At 40.9% G+C, this 23,848-nt stretch overlaps 1 protein-coding gene across 1 annotated transcript; it reads left to right on the forward strand.

The window, feature by feature from the left end:
* The first annotated feature begins 13,691 nt into the window (after positions 1-13,691).
* Positions 13,692-19,920, forward strand: Ceacam11 (CEA cell adhesion molecule 11). Its single transcript, NM_001025404.1, has 4 exons — positions 13,692-13,782; positions 14,823-15,182; positions 16,503-16,862; positions 19,788-19,920. Exons 1-4 carry the CDS (start codon positions 13,719-13,721, stop codon positions 19,907-19,909), a joined length of 906 nt encoding a protein of 301 aa, NP_001020575.1. The 5' UTR covers positions 13,692-13,718; the 3' UTR covers positions 19,910-19,920.
* The last annotated feature ends 3,928 nt before the right edge of the window (positions 19,921-23,848 follow it).

The raw sequence follows: 23,848 nt of genomic DNA on the forward strand, positions 1-23,848 counted from the left end.
AGTGCCTGCAGAAAGAAACAGGAAAGAGCATATGTCAGCAGCTTGACAGCACACCTAAAAGCTCTAGAACAAAAAGAAGCAAATACACCCAGGAGGAGTAGAAGGCAGGAAATAATCAAACTCAGAGCTGAAATCAACCAAGTAGAAACAAAAAGGACCATAGAAAGAATCAACAGAACCAAAAGTTGGTTCTTTGAGAAAATCAACAAGATAGATAAACCCTTAGCCAGACTAACGAGAGGACACAGAGAGTGTGTCCAAATTAACAAAATCAGAAATGAAAAGGGAGACATAACTACAGATTCGGAGGAAATTCAAAAAATCATCAGATCTTACTATAAAAACCTATATTCAACAAAATTTGAAAATCTTCAGGAAATGGACAATTTCCTAGACAGATACCAGGTATCGAGGTTAAATCAGGAACAGATAAACCAGTTAAACAACCCCATAACTCCTAAGGAAATAGAAGCAGTCATTAAAGGTCTCCCAACCAAAAAGAGCCCAGGTCCAGACGGGTTTAGTGCAGAATTCTATCAAACCTTCATAGAAGACCTCATACCAATATTATCCAAACTATTCCACAAAATTGAAACAGATGGAGCCCTACCGAATTCCTTCTACGAAGCCACAATTACTCTTATACCTAAACCACACAAAGACACAACAAAGAAAGAGAACTTCAGACCAATTTCCCTTATGAATATCGACACAAAAATACTCAATAAAATTCTGGCAAACCGAATTCAAGAGCACATCAAAACAATCATCCACCATGATCAAGTAGGCTTCATCCCAGGCATGCAGGGATGGTTTAATATACGGAAAACCATCAACGTGATCCATCATATAAACAAACTGAAAGAACAGAACCACATGATCATTTCATTAGATGCTGAGAAAGCATTTGACAAAATTCAACACCCCTTCATGATAAAAGTCCTGGAAAGAATAGGAATTCAAGGCCCATACCTAAACATAGTAAAAGCCATATACAGCAAACCAGTTGCTAACATTAAACTAAATGGAGAGAAACTTGAAGCAATCCCACTAAAATCAGGGACTAGACAAGGCTGCCCACTCTCTCCCTACTTATTCAATATAGTTCTTGAAGTTCTAGCCAGAGCAATCAGACAACAAAAGGAGATCAAAGGGATACAGATCGGAAAAGAAGAGGTCAAAATATCACTATTTGCAGATGACATGATAGTATATTTAAGTGATCCCAAAAGTTCCACCAGAGAACTACTAAAGCTGATAAACAACTTCAGCAAAGTGGCTGGGTATAAAATTAACTCAAATAAATCAGTTGCCTTCCTCTATACAAAAGAGAAACAAGCCGAGAAAGAAATTAGGGAAACGACACCCTTCATAATAGACCCAAATAATATAAAGTACCTCGGTGTGACTTTAACCAAGCAAGTAAAAGATCTGTACAATAAGAACTTCAAGACACTGAGGAAAGAAATTGAAGAAGACTTCAGAAGATGGAAAGATCTCCCATGCTCATGGATTGGCAGGATTAATATAGTAAAAATGGCCATTTTACCAAAAGCAATCTACAGATTCAATGCAATCCCCATCAAAATACCAATCCAATTCTTCAAAGAGTTAGACAGAACAATTTGCAAATTCATCTGGAATAACAAAAAACCCAGGATAGCTAAAGCTATCCTCAACAATAAAAGAACTTCAGGGGGAATCACTATCCCTGAACTCAAGCAGTATTACAGAGCAATAGTGATAAAAACTGCATGGTATTGGTACAGAGACAGACAGATAGACCAATGGAATAGAATTGAAGACCCCGACATGAACCCACACACCTATGGTCACTTGATTTTTGACAAAGGAGCCAAAACCATCCAATGGAAAAAAGATAGCATTTTCAGCAAATGGTGCTGGTTCAACTGGAGGGCAACATGTAGAAGAATGCAGATCGATCCATGCTTATCACCCTGTACAAAGCTTAAGTCCAAGTGGATCAAGGACCTCCACATCAAACCAGACACACTCAAACTAATAGAAGAAAAACTAGGGAAGCATCTGGAACACATGGGCACTGGAAAAAATTTCCTGAACAAAACACCAATGGCTCATGCTCTAAAATCAAGAATCGACAAATGGGATCTCATAAAACTGCAAAGCTTCTGTAAGGCAAAGGACACTGTGGTTAGGACAAAACGGCAACCAACAGATTGGGAAAAGATCTTTACCAATCCTACAGCAGATAGAGGCCTTATATCCAAAATATACAAAGAACTCAAGAAGTTAGACCGCAGGGAAACAAATAACCCTATTAAAAAATGGGGTTCAGAGCTAAACAAAGAATTCACAGCTGAGGAATGCCGAATGGCTGAGAAACACCTAAAGAAATGTTCAACATCTTTAGTCATAAGGGAAATGCAAATCAAAACAACCCTGAGATTTCACCTCACACCAGTGCGATTGGCTAAGATCAAAAACTCAGGTGACAGCAGATGCTGGCGAGGATGTGGAGAAAGAGGAACACTCCTCCATTGTTGGTGGGATTGCAGACTGGTAAAACCATTCTGGAAATCAGTCTGGAGGTTCCTCAGAAAACTGGACATTGAACTGCCTGAGGATCCAGCTATACCTCTCTTGGGCATATACCCAAAAGATGCCTCAACATATAAAAGAGACACGTGCTCCACTATGTTCATCGCAGCCTTATTTATAATAGCCAGAAAATGGAAAGAACCCAGATGCCCTTCAACAGAGGAATGGATACAGAAAATGTGGTACATCTACACAATGGAATATTACTCAGCTATCAAAAACAACGAGTTTATGAAATTCGTAGGCAAATGGTTGGAACTGGAAAATATCATCCTGAGTGAGCTAACCCAATCACAGAAAGACATACATGGTATGCACTCATTGATAAGTGGCTATTAGCCCAAATGCTTGAATTACCCTAGATCCCTAGAACAAACGAAACTCAAGACGGATGATCAAAATGTGAATGCTTCACTCCTTCTTTAAATGAGGAAAAAGAATACCCTTGGCAGGGAAGGGAGAGGCAAAGATTAAAACAGAGACTGAAGGAACACCCATTCAGAGCCTGCCCCACATGTGGCCCATACATATACAGCCACCCAATTAGACAAGATGGATGAAGCAAAGAAGTGCAGACCGACAGGAGCCGGATGTAGATCACTCCTGAGAGACACAGCCAGAATACAGCAAATACAGAGGCGAATGCCAGCAGCAAACCACTGAACTGAGAATAGGTCCCCTATTGAAGGAATCAGAGAAAGAACGGAAGAGCTTGAAGGGGCTCGAGACCCCAAAAGTACAACAATGCCAAGCAACCAGAGCTTCCAGGGACTAAGCCACTACCTAAAGACTATACATGGACTGACCCTGGACTCTGACCCCATAGGTAGTAATGAATATCCTAGTAAGAGCACCAGTGGAAGGGGAAGCCCTGGGTCCTGCTAAGACTGAACCCCCAGTGAACTAGTCTATGGGGGGAGGGCGGCAATGGGGGGAGGGTTGGGAGGGGAACACCTATAAGGAAGGGGAGGGGGGAGGGGGATGTTTGCCCGGAAACCGGGAAAGGGAATAACACTCGAAATGTATATAAGAAATACTCAAGTTAATAAAAAAATAAATAAATAAAAAAAAACAAAAAAAACAAACAAACAAAAAAAAAAAGAAGAAAGAAAAGAGGTCATGTTATGTATCCCTTGTTCAGTTCTATAGATGCTCCCAGATAGATGCACATATGGAGGCAGAGAAATGAATACAACTGCATAGGACCTGGGGCCCTAAGTTCCTACCCATGCACAGGCCTTCAAGATTCCACTCTCTTTATTCTAGGTTCACTTTCATTTTATTTTTTTAAGAGAATTGATTAATGATTCAACCTTGCTTATTGCTGTTATGCCTACATGTATCTTTTGTGTTAATGGTATGTCATGGAGCAGAACCAAGAAGAGGACCCAGGATTCCTAGGACTGTGGTTACAGGTAGTGGTGACATGCCATGGATGTGCTGGGAACCTATGTCCTTTGAAAGAGTAGACAGAGCTCACAAGCACTAAGTCATCTTTCCTGCTCCTAGCCTGATGTCCAATTGTCATCTCCCCATACTGGTTAACTTACTATTGGATCACTGTTGCTCAATGAAGCTGAAGGTGAAGATGTTCAGGTCGTTCTCAATATGTATTTACTGATACAAAGAGGAAAGTGCAGTTGACAGGGATGAACACGCACATTTTGTAAGAGCCAACAATCAGTGTTCTGGAGCCTGCAGACAGTGTCAGAGAAACAATGTAACCAAAAGATCACTAATGTTTCAGAATGCTACCCTGATGAAAACAGAAATTTTTACAGTAACAAATATGGAGTGAGGTTGAAACCTAAGAAACACATACATTTCATCATGTAAACATCCCATGGTTGTTTTGGATCTCTGGGTATTAAATTTGATGTTTGTACATAATAAAACAAAGGAAATGTGTCTGGATTTGCTTACCACCTGTAAGTTTTTTATGCCCACACTAAGTTTGAGCATTTGGTGAGGACATAGCCAGTAGAGAAAAATTGTAATATCAGAAATTTTCTGAATTTGTCCTGTGGGAGAAAGATACGTAGTGGTATACTTCAGTCAAAGAATTAGAATGAGCCTAGATTTTATGTCCTTCACCATAAATATGAACCAAGAAAAGTCTTTGGGATTCAACTATTCCTGGATAAGGGAAATAACAAGTCTTATTAGAAGAGAGAACACTAGATGTCCTAGCTCCTGGTCAGTATCCCAGACTTGTGAGTACAGTTTACTCTGGGAGAATGTGGGCAGGGATGACACATGCCCTGTTAGAGCTAGCTGAATACATGGATTCAATATCTGTCTGTATCTCGTAAAGCATGGACAAGCCAGTGCACTGCAATAGCTCCTCACTTTAGAAGACCAGACCATGTCCTGGTGAGTCACAGCAAGAGGAGCACAGCTGTCCAGCTGCCCATGTCATTGGTCAATTATTCTGAAACTTATGAGACTTCACAAAATAGTCAAAACTACAAAGGGAGGAACAGGAAACGAAAGTCCTCCTGATACTTCAAGTGTCCTCATTTATTAAGTCTCTCTTTCAGGCAAATAGTAACAGATAGTGCTCCTCTAGATGGTTCTGCTGTCCAAATTTTATGTGTTGTTCATATCTAAGGAGAAATTATAGAAATGCCAACATTCAATAACCATGTAGATTATATCTGGGAAACTGAAATACAAAAAGAACTCCTGCCTCTGGAGAACTTCTGAAGTGTTCCAGGCCTGCCTATCCTTCCTACTACATATGAAATCATGTGTTATCTGGTGTGCCACTGTCTCTCCTCCTGGAATGTGAAGGAGAAGGCTTTGTTGTGTCTTTTCCAATAAATCCCGAGTCTAACACAGGGCTCACTCTGCTCAGGCTCACACAGACCATGGGAAGCAGATGTGAGCATGAGTAATCTGTCTGCCATCACATGTCTACTGTCTCTACCTTGGAGGCCTTCTCAGTTGTCTGTGGAGCACGAAGGAGCTGATAGCAATCTTGGTCCTTTATAGCTTAAGACGACATCTTGTTCACGAAACAAAAATAAGAAATGGACAGTTAGATTTGACTCCATAATTAAGTCACAGGACTGGGGATTTTCTGCAGAATTCCATATACTAGACCATAAATTATTTGTATTCTTGTGTACTTCTGTCACTTCAGCAACATAAATGGGTCTTTGCTTTGTCCCTCCCAGTATATCTTGCTTATAACACAGGGCTCTCCCTACTCAGAAATACACTAATTTTAGACACAGCATGTTTGGGTTTTTGGGGTTTTTTGTTGTTTTTTTTTTTTGGTTCTTTTTTTTCGGAGCTGAGGACCAAACCCAGGGCCTTGCGCTTCCTAGGCAAGTGTTCTACCACTGAGCTAAATCTCCAACCCCTAACACAGCATGTTTGTTATGACCCACTCTGCATAATTACCTGAATTCTAGTCTCATACAGTCCTGAGAACATGTGTGGGTACTGCTCAGGAAACTTAAATGGAAGTTTATTTTTTCAGTTCTATGTGTAAGAGAGCTTTTAACACTAAAATCTTGGGGTTTTCTGACCTAGGACATCGAATGTAGATCAGGGCAGCTGGAGGGGCATAGAATTCTCTGGCTCAAGGCAGGAAGTGTGTCAGTAAGGACAAGAAGTATCAATGCAGCTCTAGATACAGCTCCAAGGTCTATAAACTCAAGCACTGAGATTCAACTTACATGTGACACAGACTGTTTACATTCCAAGCACAAGGAGAGGGCGATCATTTTATTGTAGAACGCAGGGCCTCCGGAATCTGTCTGTGTCACGTCAGTCTAGTTTTCTAAGGGCATTTATTGACAGTGGAATTAAGTGAGAGTACAAAGTATAAAAGAAGCCTTTACAAAGATCAGAGATCCCAGAGAGGGCCACCATCTCTCTGTCATGCATGCAAAATAATGCTATCCAAGGCTATTACAAGTTACAACTCCAAACTCACAGAATGGAACATTATTTTGTGAGCCTGAGTTTCATTATACAACCTGCATAGGGTAATCAACTCATCAGAATCTCTCACATGGTCTGAAGGAAATGGACTCTTCTTTACCCAGTGTTACAATGAATGACTTAGGACTTTATCAGTGCCGAAACTGGAACCCAGTGAGTAGCAGCAGAAATGACAGAAGTAACTGAAATGATAACAGTAAATTTCTTTCTTTCATTATTTTAATCACCTAAACACAAGAGTAAACCATGAACAACCAGATCCTCTTGGGTTCATGAAATAAGCACCCACATGAACATCTAGGTCGAAATTGAAACCCTCTGTTATCCCAACCAAAACATTCCAGCCAGGGTGGCGTCAGGAATAGTGTTGACGGTTCATTCCTGTTTAGAGTTGAACTAGGTTATCCCCAGTTATGGAGGAATGTGGGCATCTCAGATTCAGTCGTAGGGAACACATGAGCATAGAGTTCAGTCTCTTTGTGTGTACTGCCAGGGCCATGTGTATGACATCCAAGTACATTCCCACTAAGCTACACAGTGAGCTATAATTGGGATTGATATGTGCTTGTATCATAGTCCAGAGGGGCACTGTGATTTGACCTTCAACTGGCGCTTCTCCTGCTCTCTTTTGACACCAGAAGTGACTTTAGAAGTAGCTTCTTTCCTGTTTTCATGATTTGGCCAGAATGACAAATTAATAACATCTTAAACTCTTATTTCTTCCCTGGAACAAACCTCTGGCTACCCTCACCCATCTATATAGTTCTAATGGGCTCATTGACAGTGACCTCCAGGATCCTTATGAAAACATGTTTATCTGCACATCATTATTTACAACAGGAACCTCATGGCTAACTCCTCAGCTCTACCACCAGCATCAATGGGACTCTATGTAACACAGTTACAGTCTCTGCTGAGTGGATTTGCACTAACTTTTGGGGTAGAGTCTCGGTATTATGGAAAGATGAAGAAAATGATTTTCAATCGGTGTGGGTGCAATCAAGTCTCATTCATCTCCGTAACATCCTGACGTAGCCCTCACTTGTTTTCTCTCTTTGTCTCTCTGATACTTCCAGGTTCAGTCTGATGAGGGGAGTTACAGAGTATCTTACGCAGTCAGTGGAACATAACAGGGGAAGGTAGGGACCTTAAGAAACCGAGTATATTCATTTCTGTCAGTAAGCCGTGTCTTGCTGTCTCCTGCATTTCCTTTTATGAACTTCCTGACGTAGGACAAATACCCACTGCTTTGAAACCTGCTCATAGAGAGTCAAATGACAGATGAAAATGTACAGTATATGGCCGACAAAAGGCAGCTCAGAGCTCTGCTCCCAGGTCTATTCTTTCTCACCTGTTGACGAACTCACTTCTGATGCTATTTTGATTGGAAGGGGGAGTGAAGTGTCAGGTAGGCCTGTCCTGAGTCAGAATAAACCATGTTACTAATTTCATTACCTTTCTCATGAATGAAAATGTCACTGATTGACACCAAATAGTTTTGTGCTTGAGAATCAGGGAAGCAGGAAAGCAACCCTCAGGATGGGTTGCTTCTGCACTGAGTCTGGTCTCTGAAAATCCAGCTGTCTGAGGCTTTGGACAAGAGAACACGTGATGGTCACAGCCAACAGTGATGGCCACTTCCTTGGATAACAGGGAGCTTCTAGTTGTAGTTAGCATTTACTGTCAAATGTACACAGCCTAAAGTCACAGGTGTGGGTCTAGAAGAGACTCAGGTGAGTCGCTCTCTTTTTACATCACTTTGAAGAAATCTGTACATGACACTCTATAGAGTCTTAATTAATATAGCAGGTCAGATGACAGTGTGGGTCGTGCTATCACTATGCAGTTGGTTCTGGATTGACCCAGAAAGATAATGAATAATGAATCCATGAAAAAGGGAGAGAAGGGGGGTGAGACAGAGAGACAGACAAAGAGATAGAGACAGACAAAAACAGACAGAGAAAGAAAGAAAGAAAGAGAGAAAGAAAGAAAGGAAGGAAGGAAGACAGAAAGAAAAAGAGACACAAAGACAGAGAAAGAGGGGGAGAGAAAGACAAAGAGACAGAGACAGGAAAACAAAGACAGACAGAAAAAGACACACAGAGAGGGACATAAAATACAGAGAGTACCAGTGAATGACCCATTAAACAGATCACCCCCTCAGTTCCTCACTCCAGATTCTTGTCTTCTATGTATACCTTGACTTCCCTCAAAGATTGATTTGATGTCAGAATCTGGCCTGTAAATTCTTTATTCTCTTAAACATTTGGTGTTTCTCCTTAGCAAAACAAAAGAAACATGTCTGGTTTTTCTTATTACTGGTCAGTTTTTATGGAACCACACTGGGTTTGAACAATTGGTGAGGATACACCCAATGGAGAAAAAGTGTAATATCAGATTTTTTCTGAATTTGTTCTGCTAAGTAAAAGATATGTAGTGGTATATCTCAGCCAAAGAATTAGAATAAGCCTAGATTTTATGTCCCTCACCATAAATATGAAACCAAGAAAATTAGTTGGCTTTCAAGTATGATCTGGCTGAGGGAAATACCAAGCCCTATTAGAATGGAGACCACTAGACGTCCTGGCTACTGATCAGTATTCCAGGCTTCTAATTGTGGTTTCTCAGGGGGAGTGTGGGCCAGGATGAAATATGACCTGTTAGAGCTAACTGAATAGATGGATCCAATATCTGTCTGAACCTCCTAACATATGGACCAGCCAGTGCACTGTAATAGTGCACCGACTTAGACCACCAGTGCATGTCCTGGTGTGTCTCTGCCAGAGGAGCACAGCTGTCCTGGTGCCCATGTCACTGGTCAATTTTTCTGATGTTTACAAGACTTTACAAAATAGTCAAAATTCCAAAGGGAGGAGCCAAAGAAATAAGTCCTCCTGACACTGGAGTGTCTTCATTGATTAAGTATAATGCAGTCTCTCTTTCAGGCCAACAGTAACAGACACTGCTCATCTAGATGGTTCTGCTGTCCAAAGTTTATATGTTGTTCATTGTAGGGAGCGGCACATATAGATATAAAGATGGCGCTGACATCCGATGGTTGTTTGTGGTAAACAACCTTACAGCGCATGTGTTGGCATATCTCCGGCATCTACAAGGCCGGGGTGATATTCATGATAATGAGGTATTTCATGCTCCACCAATCCCTAGAGGACAAATATACAGCCATAGCCTGTTTTGTATATAAGGCTAGTGCCTTTGTTGCTCGGGGTCCCTGTATCAACAATGAGGTGTTCCTGTAATAAAGGCTGTTGAGAAGAATCCGACGGTGTTGCGTCTTCTTTGCTGGCCGAGGTGGGCGTGACAGTTCATATCTAAGGAGACATTATAGAGATTTCAACATTCAATAACAATGTGTCCTATACCTGGGAAACTGAAATACAAAAAGAACTCCTGCCTCTGGAGAATGTCTGCAGAATTCTAGGCCAGCCCATCCTACCTACTACAGATGAAATCATGTGTTATCTGGTATGCCACTGTCACTCCTCCTGAGATGTAAAGGAGACAGCTTTGTTGTGCCTTTTCCAATAAATCCCAAGTCTTACACAGGGCTCACTCTACTCAGGCTCACATAGACCATGGGAAGCAGATGTGAGCATGAGTAATCTGTCTGCCATCACATGTTTACTGTCTCTACCCTGGAGGCGTTCTCAGCTGTCTGAGGAGCAGGGAAGAACTGATAGTAATCTTGATCCTGCATAGGCTGAGAGGACATTTTGTTCAGGAAACAAAAACAAATGGACAGTTAGATTTGACTCAAGAACTAAGTCAAAAGACTGAAGATTTTCTGCAGAATTTCACATACTAGACCTTACATTATTGGTTTTCTTGTGTCACTTCTGCAACATAAGTCATTTGTCTTTGCTTTGTCCCTATCAGTATATCTTGCTCCTAAAATAGGGCTCTTTCTGTTCAGAAATGCACTTATTTTGAACACTTCATGCTTGTTATGACCCACTCTGCATAGTTACCTGAATTCTTGTCTCACTTTTGATTTCTGTATATGCAAAAAATTCTGAGGACAGGTCACAGGTGTGGGTACTCTTCAGGAAGCTTAAAGGGAAGGTTTTTTCACTCCTACATGTAAGAGAGCTTTCAACACTAAAATCTTGTGATTTGCTGGCCTAGGCTATCAAATGTAGATCAGTGCAGCTGTAGGTGTATAGAATTCTCTGGCTCAAGGCAGGCAGTGTGTCAGTAAGGACGAGGAATGTGAATGAACCTCTGTCTTCAGCTCCTAAGTCTATAACATCATGCATTGAGACTCAGATATCATGTGACCTGGAAGGCTTCCACCACAAGCATGGGTTTGAGAGTCATTGTATTATGGAACTCAGGTTTTTCTCCATATGAGTGAGTTACCTCTGTCTAGTTTCCTAAGGACACTTATTTGGGGTGGAATTAAGAGAGGCAAAACTGGATGAAAGAGGCATTTGCAAGTATCAGATATCCCACAGAGGGACATCTTTTCTCTGCCCTACCTGCAAAATACTGCTATTCAAGTACGACATTAAAAGTGACAATTCCAACCTCAAAGAAAAGAACATTATCTTGTGAGCCCGAGTCTCATTATACAACCTGCATATGGTAGTTATATCATCAGAGCCTTTCGTATGGTCTGAAGGAAATCTAACTCTTCTTTACCCAGTGTATAATAAGTGACATAGGAATTTATTAGTGCTGAAACTGGAGCCCAGTGAGTGCCATCAGAAATGACAGAACCAACCGAAATGGTAGCCGAAAGTAAATTTGATTCATTCATGATTTTAACCACCTAAACACGAGAGTAGACCATGAACACCCATTTCCTTTTAGGTTCATGAACCAGAGTACCCACATAGACACCTAGGTTGAAATTGACAGTCTTTGTTATCTCAAACCAAAACATTCCAACCCAGGGTTGGGTCAGGAATGGGGTTGAGGGTCCATTCCTCTTTAGAATTAAACCTGCTTAGTCCAACTTATGGAGGAAAATGGGCATCTCAGTCTTATTCTTAGTGAACACATAGAATAAAGCTCAGCCTCTGTGTTTGCTGCCAGGGCCATGTGTATGGCATCCAAGTACATTCCCACTAAACTACACAGTGAACTCTAATTGGGATTGATATGTGGTTGTATCATAGCCCAGACAGGCAATGTGATTTGCTGTTGAACTGGTGCTTCTTCTGCCCTCTTTTGATATCAGAGATGGCTTTAGAAATAGCTTTTTTCCTGTTTTCATGAGGTGGCCAGAATGACAAGTTCATACCACCTTAAACACTTATTTCTACCCAGGAAAAAACTCCGCCTATCCTCACCCATCTATATAGTTCTAATGGGTTTATTGATAGTGACCTCCAGGTTCCTTATGAAAACACGTTTACCTGCACATCATTATTTCCAACAGGTATCTCATGCCTACCTCATCCACAGCTCTTCCACCAGCATCAATAGGACTCTATGTAACATAGTTATATCTTCTGCTGGGTGGATTTGCACAAACTTTTAGGGTAGAGTCTCTTGGTACTCTGGAAAGATGAAGAGAATATTTTCTAGTCTCTGTGTGTGCAATCAAGTCTTATTTTTCTCCTGAACATCCTGAGGTAGCCCTCAGTTGTTTTCTCTCTTTGTGTCTCTGATTCTTCCAGGTCCATTCTGATGTGGGGAGTTACAGAATATCTCAGGCAATCAGTAGAACATTGTAGGGGAAGGTAGGAACCTTAAGAAAGCAAGTAAATATCTTTCTGTCAGTAAGTCATCTCTTCCTGTTTCCTCCATTGCCTTTATGACCTTCCTTACTGAGACAAGCACCCACTGCTTTCAAACCTGCTCATAGAGAGTAAAATGACAGAAGAATATGCAGTACATGAGGGACAAAAAGCAGCTCAGAGCTCTGCTCCAGGCCTGTTTCTGTCTCACTCAGTGACCAACTCAGCTCTGATGCAATTTTGATTGGATGGGGAAATGAAGGTGCCAGGCAGGACTGTCCTGCGTCATAATAGACCATGTTACTAATTTCACTTCCTTTCTCATGAATAAAATAGTCAGTGAATGACACCAATGAGTTCTGTGCTTGAGAATCAGGGAAGTATGAAAGCAAACCTCAGGATAGACTGCTTCTCACCCTGAGTCCTGTCTCTGAAGGTCCAGCTGTCTGAGGCTTTGGACGGGAGCCCATGGATGGCCACAGCCAATTGTGATGGGCACTTCCTTGGATACTAGGCAAATTCCAGTAGTTAACTTTTACTGTCAAATGTACACAGCTTAAATTCGCAGTAGTGGGGCTAGAAGAAACCCTGTTGAGTTATTCTCTTTTATAGGTCACTTTGAAGAAATTTGTAGAGAACCCTCTTTAGTATCTTAATTGAAGTTGGAGATCAGAGGCCACTGTGGGTAGTGCTATCCCTATGCAGGAGATTCTGAACTGTCTCAGAAAGATAGTTAGTCATTTACCCCTGAGAGAGAGAGAGAGAGAGAGAGAGAGAGAGAGAGAGAGAGAGAGAGAGAATGAAGGACAGAGACAGACAGAGATACAAAGACAGAGAAAGAGATGGAGAGACAGATACAGAGTCAGAGATACAGAGACAGACAGAAACAAAGAGACAGTGACACACAGAGAGGGACATTTAAAAGAAATTACCAGTGATTAACCCATTAAAGAGCTCTTATGTGTACTATGACTTCACTCAATGACCGATTTGACTTCTGAGTCTGGCATGTAAATTCTTTGCTTTCTTTGGCTGCTTTTGATCAGGGTGTTTATCATAGCAACAAAAAGTGAGGACAAACTATTTTCTGGGAAGAGTGTAAAGCATATTGCTTTGTATCCTACATGATTTTCTGTTTGTGTGCAAATCCCACAACACCTCATGTCTGTATAAGGCCATATAAGGGCCTAAGGAGACTTATCAGCTTTATTGCTCAATGTCTAGTCTGGTGGACTGAGACATAATGAGAGGAAAGGGGAGAAGGACATGGGACAGAAGATAGGGAGAAGTGAACTGATGTGTTTTGTACACAGGAAATGTCCCCAGTCCATATAATTCTAGGAGGGGCTCCTACCTGGGAGGAGACTCAGATAAAAGTGAAGGACAGCAGAACTGACAGGAGAGCAGAGCTTAGAAACAGCACGGGAGCTGAAGCTGTTCACAGAGGGAGCACAAAGGAGGTGGCAGGTGGCAGTTGTCATGATGAACTCTGTTGCACTTTCCTGTAACAGCTGTACCTCCTGGCAGGGGCTCTTGCTCACAGGTGAGGAAGCCACTCTTTGGCACTGAGTGGGAGATGGGGAGCTCAGAGCCTTGCTGATGTCCCTTAAGAAGACAAGAACCTAGGGGTAGACTCAAGGTTTTGGGAATTGGATACAGTGAGAGGCAGGCACTGTGCAGCAGGAAGTGAAACAAGATAGTATATTGGAGAAATGACACCATTGTTTTCTATTATAAGTTAATCACATGGACAACTATATTCTGAGGAATGATGTCCCCCAACCATGAGAGGGTGACTGTCCAATTAAAAACCAACTAGGGAGAGGCATTGAGCTGATTAAATGGTAGTGCTGCTGCCTGCCAAACCTGAGCCATAAGTTCAATTCCCAACATAGAAGGTGTCTGACTTCCATGTATATGGTGTGTATACATTCAACTCTACAGAAAAGCATACAAGTACACATATTTAAGCATTCACCTTCTGTACACATACAAGCTCTACCAAACTCTTGTATTAAAAGTGTCATTAGCTTCATAGTTTAGCATTTTGTAAATACACTCCTGGATATGCATAACCCTGACACATGCATTCTTCCACTCATCCAAAGATATCCAAGCCTGTATCAGTTCTGGGCCTTCCAAAGCTGTCAGGCTCTTTGGGTTCTAATAAGGCCCTAGACTAGCGAATTTTAAGTTAGAGCAGAACTACCACCTAGAAGTAGAACTAGAGTACTCAGACCAAAGAGAGAACAGAAGAGAAAAAAGGGAAGTGAAGATCTCTAGAGTAAGAAGTAACAGGAGACATCATCTTAGCCCAAGTATTCTGAATGTGAGCATGAAGCTGAGGGCAGTGTGGGGAATACTTAAGACAGCCAAGGAGAGAGTTCTGTACATGGAAAGGAACAGGTTGAAGGCCACTGATGGAGCAGAGATTATGATGCTCACCCCTTCCTAATACAGCAGTTCCTCCCTTACCTATCCAGCAATTCTGAGTGATGAACATGTCCACTCAGGACATAGATCTAATCTTTCCATCAAATACAGAGATATCAATGTTCATGGAATGTTTTTCTTCCCTTCTAGTCTCCCTTTTAACCTCCTGGCTGCTTCCCACCACTGCCCAAGTCACCATTGAAGCAGTGCCACCCATTGCTGTTGAAGGGGAAACTGTTCTTCTGTTTGTGCATAACCTGCCAGAGAATGTTCAAGTCCTTTCCTGGTACACAGGACTTGCAGCACTCAAGAGTTGTGAAATTGAAAGATATGTGATAGCTACCAAGTCTCATGAGGTGGGACCGGCATACAGTAGTAGAGAGACAATACTACGCAATGGATCTCTGATGATCAAAAGTGTCAACAAAAAAGACTCAGGATACTACACGCTAAAAATACTTAGTACAACCTCAAGTTCTGAAATAATACATGCAGAATTCTTTGTACACAGTAAGTCAATCTTTTATGAACTCTGGTGTTGGGTGGGGTGCATTCAGAGGAGTGTTGTGTCTGGACTGGATCTACCCTGCTTCTGCATTGTGTTTCTGTGTGGTATTTTGAGGATTTCGTGCAGGACATGCCTTATTAAACTTTCATAGACCACTTGACTGCACCTGCAGAGAGGAGGACTTGTGCTGAATAACTCAGACAAGGATGCCAACCTCAACCCAGACCTTTGGGCCTCTCACCATGAACCTGCACCTGAGTTGAGGAAGAAATGATGAAACTGTGGTTGTGATCTTTGTAACCCTGGATCCAGACCTCTGTCCCAGAATCAGCTCAGAGTGAGGGAGGACAGCTTAGCTGTTATCTGAGCAATAAGGCTTGGAGGCACTGTTGGAGGTGAAGGTGTTCTCCAAAGAGGGATAGGAGTAGACATCAGAGGCTGTGGAGCTGGCTCCTTAATTACCATGCAAAGGTGCACACAGTATTAAGAAATCCTGCTGCAGGTGCCTACACATTCCCTATCCCCATGTGGGAGGAAGTTAGATGAGTGATTGTTTGGAGTCTCCTGGAGAGGATAGGGTTTTGGTTTGCAAAATGAGATGAGACAACACAGCAAGGTGTACAGCAGCTCAGAAGCCAGAATCTCTTAGTGAACAAGAAATTATACATTGGATTGTTTATTTATCAAGTTCATTAGTTACCTCGGTAAGTATATTCTGAAGACTAATGTCCCCACCTTTGACAATGACTCTTCAAACGAAAAGCAAACTATGATATGACTCAGTGGATATGAGCACTTGCTGTCATCCCTGATGACCTAAGTTCAATCTTCAAATCACACATGGTAGAAGGAGAGAACTGAGTCACACAACCTGTCCTCTGACCTAAATATAGATACTATGGCATGCAACTACTCGCCCTTACACTGACACATGCTTGAGTGCATGTTCCCATCCCCAATTCAAAGAGTCAATAAAAATAAATTAATTTGGAGTATGAATACTGTAATTGGCCTAGAGCCTGAGAAGCTGGTAACTTAATGCATGGACATACAGTGACCAGGAACAATTCATTAATTTGTCCATTAATGATCTGAGCAGAGATTTGAGGGCGGTTAAGGGTGAGTAATTCAGAGAGTTGAAGAAGAATCCCATACAGAAGTTAACAAGAACTGGGTGCGTGGAATTTGTGTTGCTGACCTCCACCAAGTAGAATAGATACACCAAGGCTGAGTGATGGACACAAATGCTAAGGACTCAGAGACCCTTATATTCTCCAAATGCAGAGGAATCACTTTTGATTGTTTCTATTTTTTCCATCTAGGTCCACTTTTAGGCTACAAGACACATCGTACTCCTTCTCAAATGACAATTGAATTGTCACAATCTAGAGTTTTTGAAACTGACCATATTATTCTGGTGGGTTATAATCTGCCAGAGAAGATTCTAGGCTTTGCTTGGCATAAAGGAGTGCTTCCACTTGATCGTTTTAAGATAGCAAGCCACTCATTCATCACCAATTCAAGCATGCTGGGGAGTCAATATCACCAAAGAATTATAACATGTGATGATGGATCCATGATGTTCTTGAATGTCACACAGAAAGATTCAGGGCTTTACACCCTACGAGCCATATCTGTGGATTTGGTAACAGAATGGGCCATTGTGGACCTCAAAGTAAACAGTAAGTGATTCTTTGACTCCTGGGTGATGGTGGGGTTTATTTTTCTCTATGTACCTAAGTCAGTGAGGCTTGGACTGTAACTTACTCCCCTCTGGACTGTGTACTCTCACTTGGGTTTGGGAATTTAGTACAAGACACACATCATGTGGCAAACTGAAAAACATCAGAAGCCTTGACCTGACAGAAACTTGCCAACAGGAGTAATGATAACTCAGTCCAAGGATATGATCCTCAGCTCAGATTCTCTGGGCTCTCACCCTGAACATGACCCTGAGAAACTTCATGAGATTGCTTGAATTTGACTCCCTGCTAGAGCTGACTGAAAGCAATGCGTCATTCTGCATGCAAGTCTTGGGGCATGTGGAACAACCCAGTATCTGTCATGGCAATCATGATTAGGCTAGGTCATTTGGGTGTCTCCTCTTCCTGAGAGTCAGCATGTACGAAACAGCTGGATGGGTTGACATGCAATGTACTGACTGTTCTGATAGTCCTTAGACTTCACAGGAAAGTTTGTATCTCCAAGAGAACATAGGTCCTCTTGGCCACTGCTTGTCCTCAGGAGTTGAGCCTAGGGAATTCTCTTCTTTAGGGAAATAACAACCTCCAAACCTCATTGTAATAGCTCTTCAGTCTCAAGATTAGGGCATAGTACTTGAGTTCCACATATAGACAGGTAAATGATAAGTTCCCCTGTTTACTACTGTAGGGAACCTGAAAGACAGCAGAGACACTGGTTGATGAAGGTTACACAGCCCATGGCTGGTATATCCAAAGCACAAAATGACTGTGTATAATCGGAGCCCCAACTCATCTACCCTAGGTGGCCTTATTAAATATTTGTGGGTTAGATATGTTCTGTGGGTTCAGAAAATTTCACTTTAGGGATCAGTGTCTCACGGGGAAAGTCTGGTCCAGGCAGTGGAAGCAACAAATTGGCAGTCAGTTTTGACTTTGTAATAAAGCCTTAATTGAATTCTAGACTCCTTCCTCCTACTCCAATGCTCTGGGCTTCAGATAATAGATTTCTTAGTGTGATGTGTTTGCTTCTCTTGAAACATATGGAGAAGGATTTGCCTTATTCCTCATCAAATCCCACAAGTCAAGGGTCTAATGTATAGCTCACTCAATACTTTTATGGTGAACAAAGAAAGAAATTAGTAATGAGTGAACAAATGGATGGTGGTAGATTGGTTTATGAGTGGATGGTGGGGTTTAATGGATGGGTTTATGAATGGATGTCTTAGAACCCTTCCAGAGATTAAAAGTTACATGTGGAGCCCTAGTATTTCTGACAGTGCCCACTTCCTACTCATACTGGAGGCTATGACTTTTACTCCATTTCTCTGATGTATTCCTCATTCACTTGGGAAGACAAGTGCATGAGCATCCTCGGGAGAGAGACAAGTATATGAGCATCATAGGGATGCTGCTGTATGTAACAGTTCTTAGAGTGACACTCATGTGGTCATTTAGATCTTGCACTTTGGAAACCTGGACATCATTTTAACTCCCATTGTTGCTGTCATTCACATTTCTGCTATTGCTACTCCTTTTCTGCCACTCGTCCCCTGTTCTTTCATTCAGGACGATATGTCCCTGCATTGCCAAGTTTACCAATCTCCTTACATTCCCACCTCAATGGCTGCCTTTCTTGGTTCCTGGTATAGAAATCAGGAGAAACAAGTGTTCCTCTTAGGCTCCATAATATGCCCACACCGTATAACACAAACACAAACACAAACACACCACACACACACACACACACACACACACACATACACACACACACTGTGAAGGAGTCCCCTTTGTGTTTCTGTCCATGTATCTTGACTTCTGTGGTGTTGGTGTGCATAAGATAGAACAAAACACATCTTGCAACTCTATATTGACTCTCTACTGGCTAAAGGTAGAAGGACAAGGGTACCAGCCCCAAAGTCTTGCTTGTTTCCTCTGTTTCACTTTTGATATCATCTTCCTTCTAGTGTGTCTCATGGTCCTCCTGTGGCTTATGGACCATCCCAAGAAAGAGGTGATACAATCATTGCTGTCTAATGGCTTTATCATATGTACCTACATCTCAAATTGTCACATGCCTCAAGGTGACTCCTGTGATCCAGTGACACAATCTAAAACTCCAGACATGATTAATTTCATTAGACTGTAAAATCAGGAAGTGTTTCATGCAACTTTCTTCGTGATTTCTGGGCTTTAGGATGAGGAGCAAGGAAAGTTCCTCTCACACTGGAGTTTGCCATGTCCCTACGTGCCTCACTGTTCACAAAGGCCAAAACATATTCCTTCTAAATAGACTCTAATCAAGACATTTGACACTGCTGCAAATTTTGGGTTGTTTCTTATTTTACATAGTAGAGAAACATTGTGCTCCCATGCACTCTCTGGCCAGTGCTGCCCTCAACAGGATTCACACACAGGTCTTCCTCTCTTCACAAATTCACCAGCTTCAAGCCAATTTGTACCTTTTATATTTAATCAAAATGGGACACTAGCACTCAGATATTGATGATCTAGGGACTTTCTGTGCCCTCAAAAACTAATCCTTGAAGCAATTGGTCTTAAATCCTGGCTGTATCTAATCATTTTTTGCATATTGTAGACCACTTGGAAGAAAGGAAGATATTTTAAGAGCCATTTGTATCTCTCAGCCCATTAGATGATTGAAATAATGAATGCCCATCTAAAAAAGAATCTTTCCAGGGGTCTCGTGATGAGAGAAGGAAGATGCCTTAGCCAAAGGGGAACTTTCTCTCTGGAAAGAGATTTCCCCTTACCATAGTACCAGAGTATAGGATGGGATTGAAACCAGACAACGATGGGGGTGGGGTAAGTGGGTTTATACCCTGGTCAGGAATGCTCAGATGTACTTACCATTGGTTTTCTATTTCAATGTTCATCTTAATTCAGAACCTGGAAGTCAGGCTTCAAACAATCAAGCACCAGAAAGTAAACCAGTGACCTGGACCTCGAAGAAGCAAAGACGGAAAGGAACCAAGTGCTATTCTCTTAGACGTGTTCCGAATAAATAGTTTTCAGCTTGCTAGTGTTCTTACAGTTCTTTTAATTGTCTTATTAAGGATGGGTGGATGATCCCAGTTTGAAACTCATGATTAGAACCCTACCAAGATCAGAGACAACATGGACAATTTTCCTGTAACAAATTCCTATAGGTGGAAATAACTATTTCTCCAAGGCAACATAATGTGCCAGTGTCTGCCAGTGTAAAGGTTAGGCTCCAGAATTTTGCAGGGCTGGCATGTAGTTAAGTCAAAGATGTTCCAAGCTGGTGTTTCTGCTAATTGATGTTTGTTCTGGACTGAATGATCCAACTTTTCTATCTGGCCTTCAATCCCTGATAACACATAATCCACAGGCCTCCATTGGGTTTTAGACTTATAAAAATGTTCATTTTTAGTAGCATATATATTTTCATCAGTGTTTCTCTCTCATTATTGAATTCTGAAATCTGATCGTGTATTGATTCCTTAATTCATTTACATTTTCTGCTTCCTTGCAATTAATTTACCAGTTAATCTGTATCTCTTTTGATTTGTTTGGATATTCTTACAGTCATTCCTTTTTGTTTTGAGACTGTGCCTCTATTTATAACTTGGACTGACTTGGAATTCACTAGGCTGCCCTTGAAATTATAGAAATGTTTGCTTTTCCCTCCCCAGTGCTAGAGAAAAGGAAAAAGCCTGTTAGAACATGCATGACTGTGCCCAGCTCCCTTTGATATCTTTGTCTTAGATTGTGTCTACTTCCCTATTGTTACAAGCAATTACTTTGGAATGTGGGATTCTGGGAAGAATCATTATATTAGTTTCTTTGCTGGTTAAATTCTTTTCTGATTTTTCCCTATTATTGAGAATTATATAACTATGCACTACGATATGTGATCTTACATATCTCAATTTTACTCATGAAAATCTTCCCATTATCTCCCTATTATATTTCTTTTCCAACTATATATCTTTACCTTCTATAACAAACACTTCCATCAAAAGAATGAAGATAAAATCTTTCTTCTTTATGGAGAAGATATCTGATTATTATGACTTTGGTGGAGGAGTTGGTTGTTGTAGAATTGACAACAAATTTACTCCCTAGAACTTTGCTGACATTTAAATACTATCTGATAGTATTGTTCTGAATCCCTGTATCCTTCCGTCAGTTCCCAGGAGCCTCCTACAGCGCTGTGTGATCCTTTGGGATATTAGGTCATAGTTGCTGCCTGCACTGGGTTGTCCATCACTGATCATGCTTTGAGTATTGTTCTCACCTAATATGAAGATTTCTGTTTGGTGACCTTGTATCCTAGAAATTGAAGGAATTTACTACCTTTAGGATGTTTGTTTCTCAGTGATAGGAGATGGAGAAGGCTAGGAGAGTCCTCTTCCAGCACTAACTGGATTTCCATTTTTGAACTTTCTGCCTCAGTCTACAGTCATGCAGATCCAGCTTACTTCTCATATTCTTTCTTTTATTTTTTAAACCTTTGGGAGGTGCAATTAAGGCAACATTCTCTGTGTATCCCTGGCTGTCCTGAGACCAGGCTGGCCTTGAACTCAGAAATCTCCCTGATTCTGCCTTCTTAAAGCTCGCATTAAAGGCATTTATAACCACTGCCTGTATATACTTTACACATTTTAGTTTATGCATATAGATGTTTAAAAGTATGGCCTTGTGGCTAAACAGGTCATAAGACTGATGGGAAATCTAGTACACTAAATGAACATAGTATTAAATCAACTCCAAATGACTTGTCATTATAACCATAGACCAATGTATGCCTTGCATTTAATTTCTAACCAGGCCTGACTCCCCTTCTTAGCTTCTAAGATCAAAAAAGCACTGACATTTTCAGGGTGCTGTGGCTATAGCAAGATTAATACATCTCTCAACCCTCATCTTTCTGATTAACACAGAGACCCTTACCCGGCCAATATGTAGAAAATAAGAGACTGTGGACTGCTCAGTCTTACATGGGACATCAAAATTATGACTCTCCTCCCAATGCTGAGCATCTGTTTCCAAATAGGAAAGGGATGGATTATATGAGACAAAGATGATGTTTGACTCTTAAAAACTGATGTTTTCTATACAAAACTAGAAAACTGAACATATGAACTTCAAGTAGTTTTGAGTTTTACTTGCACAAGACTCATGGAAATTCAAGCCATACAAATCCCAGCATGGAGGGAGATTATGTGAGTGGTAAATATGAAGCCCTACCATTAGTTGAGGATTTATTGATAACATAGATTCAGAGAGAAGAATTAGTATTATTTAAGGTTGTGATACATTGACCATATTTCAATGGATGGTTCAACACCCAAGAAGAAGTGGGCAGTAGTTTGGACCTGATGGATTTAAAATAATGGTGACAAAGTTGAGTGGGTTTAAAGAAGGGGTAGTTCTTGGAGGCAAGATGAGTGTTGAACACAAAAAGTAACTCATAAAATTCTTAAAGAAATAATAAAAATATTCTCTACGTTCTCAAATAAAAATTATGCATGTACCCCAAATTAACTGTCATTATAACATATTGTTGGCATTTTCTATGTTTTTATAAGATTGCACACATAGTACCACAATTTTTCCTGGTACGGATCAAGTCACCATGATTCACCAAAAACAAAAATGATTTCTCATAGATGCTTATATTTTATTTGGTAAAAATGCAATATATTGTATCACTTGTCTATTGATTTAAATTTCTTCTGGTTTAACACTATTACTCTAAAATAGTGATTTACACATTGTAAGATACAAGCACTTACACACACAAACACACACATGAGCATACACACAGGCACACAAATGAGGACATGGCTTACAAACACAATAAAAATATATTTAGAAAACATAGCAACATACTTTCTGGATACTAAGCCTTATATCTCTTATGACTTGGAAGAATTGTGATGTCTAATTATTGTTATGAAATAGTTGGGGGAAAAAGACAGCATTTTCAGCAAATGGTACTAGTTCAACTAGCAGAAAGCATGTAGAAGAATGCAAATCAATCCTTCTTATCCGCTTGTACAAAGCTCAAGCCAAGTGGATCAATGACTGCCACATAAATACACTGAAATTAATAGAAGAGAGAGTGGGGATGTGCCTTGAACACATGGCTCAGGGGAAATTTTCCTGAACAGAACACCAATGGCTTGTGCTCTAAGATAAAAAATGACAAATGGGTCCTCATAAAATTGCAAAGCTTCTGCAAGGCAAAGGGTACTGTCAATAGGACAAAATGGCAACCAACAGATTGGGAAAACGTATTTACCAATTGTAAATCTGACGGAGGGCTAATATCCAATCTGTAAAAAGAACTCAAGAAGTTAGACTACAGAGAATCTAGAGATTCAAACAATCCTATTAAAAATGGGGTACTTAGATAAACAAAGAATTCTCATCTGAGGAATATCAAATGGCTGAGATGTACCTGAAGAAATGTTCAGCATCCTTAGTCATCAGGGAAATGCAAATCAAAACAACACTGAGAGTCGACTTCACACCAATTAGAATAGCTAAGATCAAAAATTCAGGTGACTGCAGGTGCTGGTGAGGATGCGGAGAAAGAGGAACACTCCTCCATTTTTGGTGGGATTGCAAGCTAGTACAACCACTGTGGAAATCAGTCTGGTGGTTCCTCAAAAATTGGACATTGCACTATCTCAGGACCCAGGTATACAACTCCTGGGCATATAATCAAAAGATGCTCCAACTTATAACATGGGCACATGCTCTACTATGTTCATAGAAGCCCTATTTATTATAGCCAGAAGCTGGAAATAATCCAGCTCTTCTTCAACAGAGGAATGGATACAGAAAGTATGGTACATACACAATGGAGTACTACCAAACTATTGAAAACAATGACTTCATGAAATTCTTAGGTAAATAAATGGAACTGGAAATTACCATCCTCAGTGAAATAACACAGTCACAGAACACACATG

The sequence above is a fragment of the Rattus norvegicus genome, chromosome 1 (genome assembly GCF_021556685.1).
Source record: "Rattus norvegicus strain SHRSP/BbbUtx chromosome 1, alternate assembly SHRSP_T2T, whole genome shotgun sequence".
Lineage (NCBI taxonomy): Eukaryota > Metazoa > Chordata > Mammalia > Rodentia > Muridae > Rattus > Rattus norvegicus.